Genomic DNA, 3,660 nt, shown 5'->3' on the forward strand with positions numbered 1-3,660 from the left:
GATTCAAGCAGCTTTGCACTTTGTTTTGTTTTTTTTTTTTTTGGAAAAACACCACTTCTATAAAAACACACAAGAAACAAACTGAGTTTCAGTTTAGTCACGAGCTAGCCACAGGACTTTGCTGAACACAAACTCCTGTCATGGGAGACTCTTCTCTATCGATCCCTTGCCTCATGGCAAGGTGTCCTTCAGTCATGTAATGAGCAGGACCTGTATTAGCAGAAAACTGGTACGTGGGATGTCCAGCTATGCCAGTTTCTTGGCGCGGATTAGAGTAGACTGTTAAATTCATGTCCATAGCTCCATTCTGTCCAAAGTCCAAGGTATTAGCAGCCACTGGGCGGTTCTGATAGGCCTGATTGCCTTGGTTACCAGTAGAGGAGGAAGATGTAGAGGAAGAAGTAGTTGAGGAAGACAGGGATGTCATGGAGTGGTGACTGTGGCCCACCTCCATAGAATCCTGGGTGGAGGAGCTGTTTGTTGGAGAATTGTAGACTCTCGGCCTGGTCCGGCTGCCCAAGGCTTGCTGTCCATGATGGTGGTGGTGGTGGTGGTGATGGTGGTGGTGGTGAGAGCTGTTTCCATGGTGATGATGTAATGCATTCTGTTGTTGAGGGTTTACATGGAAGGTGGTTTCTTGAACTGGATGGTTTTCAACAGTGACCTGTGTAGGAGCCTCGGTGGCTGTCCAACCAATCGGAGGAGGAAACTGTTGTCGAACCTGGTAAAAAGCAAAGGCAACATTAAAATGCATAACTCCAATCTGTCCATTTCATAGAGTTATTTAGATTGGAAAAGACATCCAAGATCATCAAGTCAAACTATTGACCAATCACCATGTTGTCAGCTAGCCCAGAGCACCAAGAGCCATGTCCAGTCACTTCTTGAACCCCTCCAGGGATGGTGACTCCACCACCTCCCTGGGAAGAACATTCCAATGCTTAGCACTTCTTTCCATGAAGAAATTATTCCTGATGTCCAACCTGAACCTCCCCTGGTGTAGCTTGAGGCCATTTCCTCTTGCCCCCTCAGCTCCCTCAGCCACTCCCCCCATGACTGACTCTCCAGGCCCTTCCCTGGACACCTCCAGCCCCTCAATGTCTCTCCTGCAGAGAGGGCCCAGAACTGGACACAGTAGTTGAGTTGACCAATTGCCACATTGTCAACCAGATCAGAGCACTAAGTGCCACATCCAGTTGGTCCCTGAACATCTGCAATCTGTGAGAGATGAAGTTATTGATATCTGTGCTAGCTTTCAAAAGAGTTACCTAAGCCAAATTTAACTATAATAATCATGCAAAATTATTCCAGAAATGCAAGAATATAGTTAAGAATCATTTCAAATACTTCTCTAAATAAACCTTAAGAAAAATGAATTAACATTACAGAACCACAGAATCAGTTAGGCTGGAAGGGACCACGGTGGGTCACCTGGTCAAGAACATTCTGGATGTTTTTTTCAAACAGTTTCAGTCAGTCTGACATGTGACCTTGTTGTCTGGATTACAGAAGCAGCTTTAAGTAATAGTAGCAATAAACAACAGGATATTTGTACAACATGTGGAACAACAAGGCCCTGACCTCTGGCTGAGACCTCTGCAGACAATAAGCAAACTAAGGTAAATTATTATGTTATAGTTTATACCTTGAATGGTGCCAACAGCACTAGAGGAGCACTACCCACACCTCTGCAACAACACAGCTGACCAAAGCTTCCCTGAGTAACAAGCTCCATCTACACACCAATTTGTCTACCTAAATTGTCTGCATGGAGAATGTGCAGTTTTTTCTGCTCTGAGCTACAATAAAATACTACTGAACCAGCCCTACTTCAGCATACCTGTGGGCTGTGTGTTTCACAGTCCATAGCTTGAACAGCAGCAGTGAAGTGTCCACCACTATGTCGATGCTGGTGTGTGGGGTCCGACCGTGCCCTTCCACTGTTGCTTGTTCCAGAAGATCCACCTGGAAAATCATAATATGCACAATAAGTAGAGACACCAAACTTACAGCTATAAAACAAAGGCAGCATAAAGATACATCAAGTGTTTCAAGGTAAAAATATCACTCATATTTTGCTCATTTAGCTTTTATTTTGTATTACAGGTGTTACCTGTTCTGGCTGTTCAATAACTGACTGATAAGCTTGAGTGACATATTTGGGTTTTTAACAGGAGGGAATAAAAAGGACATTTCATAGAATCATGGAATATCCTCAGGTGGAAAGGACCACAAGCCTGTCCTCACAGGGGGAAATCCCACCATATGCCTGAGAGTGATGTCCAAACACTCCTTGAGCTCTGCCAGGCTTGGGGCCATGACCACTGCCCTGGGGAGCTGCTCCAGTGCCCGAACAACCTCTGGTGATTTATCTGGGAAAGACTCCCTCGGATGCAACTAGGAAACATATCTGTGACCTGCTAATGAGAAGAACTCACCTGAGCTTGAAGATGTACTAGAGGTGGTTCCTGAAGACTGGGACTGCTCCATGGCAGGACTCGTGGACACACTGTTACTCGTGTTTGTACCTTCGTCTGCTGTTTTCTTAAAGAAGCTATGCTGCAGGGCATAATAGGGTTGGATTCGTGTCTTGGGGTCATAATCAAGCATCCTTAAGATGAGGTCTTTGAACTTCAAGTAGTCAGCTACAGTATGACCCGATTCCCCAGCACGACGGCCACCTGGTCCTCCTGTTTCCACTCCCAGGATATTGTGAAGCTTCCGAGTTCCGGGTGGTTTGTATTCCTGTTGGGAAGGTAGAAATGGCTTGAAATCAAGTTGTGTGTTAAGCCTTGGGTGTGCAGAGTTTAAACACAGAAGGAAGTCAAGTCACATCAAAGAAAGAAACGATCTGATGCCACAGAAAGTGCTAATGAAACAAGATGGAACAATAATAAACGATAAAGCTCAACTGAGATGCAAAACAAAGTAACATCTCACAGTTTTTCTATTCTATTATACTATCATTCTAATTATTAAACCTACCCTTTTTCCATCTTTGGTCTTCTTCAAGTTCCAAGTGCTATCTGGCAACTTCTCAAAGAACTTTCTTGCTTTTGGTGCTTGGTCGAGGATGTGGGTTGGTGGAATCCCCAAGACTTCCACTATTTTATTCATCTGATCCACCTGTTCCAAGCAAAGAGGATTTGTGAGGAACATGTGACACACAGCTGAGCAGTGTCACCAGTGTCAGCTACTCACACAAGCTCTCAATTAATTAATCTAAGGAAAATCTATTATGTAGAAAACAAATTAGTGAAGAAGGAGCAAGAGGGAGAAACAGACAATTACTAATAGGCAATTTAGAGTTCTGACAAGACACTGATGTTTAATCATTTTAGCATTACCAGCCTTGCCTGATTTATGCATTGCAATTAAACAGATGAAAATCATGATGGGAATGAACAACAACAAAAAAAATCAGATTACTTGTAGGTAACATACCTCATTTGCCCCACTAAACAGAGGCTCTCCAGTGTGCATCTCAACTAAAATACACCCAAGGGACCACATATCAATTGCAAGATCATAAGGCATTCCCAGTAGCACCTCTGGTGATCGATAAAAACGACTCTGGATATACTGGTATATCTGAAATAAAAGGAGCTCAAGGTCATACAGAGCAGGTAACAAAACAGACCTGCCATAAAATACTGTGTC

General features: G+C 43.7%; 1 protein-coding gene across 1 annotated transcript in view; it reads right to left on the reverse strand.

The window, feature by feature from the left end:
- The window catches only part of DYRK1A (dual-specificity tyrosine-(Y)-phosphorylation regulated kinase 1A), a 17,600-nt gene continuing 13,940 nt past the window's right edge, over positions 1–3,660 (reverse strand). Inside the window, exons 6-10 of the mRNA XM_009079667.1 lie at positions 3,445–3,591; positions 2,986–3,126; positions 2,439–2,745; positions 1,841–1,965; positions 1–721 (exon numbers count right to left, since the gene is read on the reverse strand). Of these exons, the coding sequence (XP_009077915.1) occupies positions 98–721; positions 1,841–1,965; positions 2,439–2,745; positions 2,986–3,126; positions 3,445–3,591 (1,344 nt within the window). The 3' untranslated portion in view covers positions 1–97. The remainder of the gene's footprint in view (positions 722–1,840; positions 1,966–2,438; positions 2,746–2,985; positions 3,127–3,444; positions 3,592–3,660) is intronic.

Source organism: Acanthisitta chloris, unplaced genomic scaffold (assembly GCF_000695815.1).
Source record: "Acanthisitta chloris isolate BGI_N310 unplaced genomic scaffold, ASM69581v1 scaffold988, whole genome shotgun sequence".
In the NCBI taxonomy this organism is placed as follows: Eukaryota; Metazoa; Chordata; class Aves; order Passeriformes; family Acanthisittidae; genus Acanthisitta; species Acanthisitta chloris.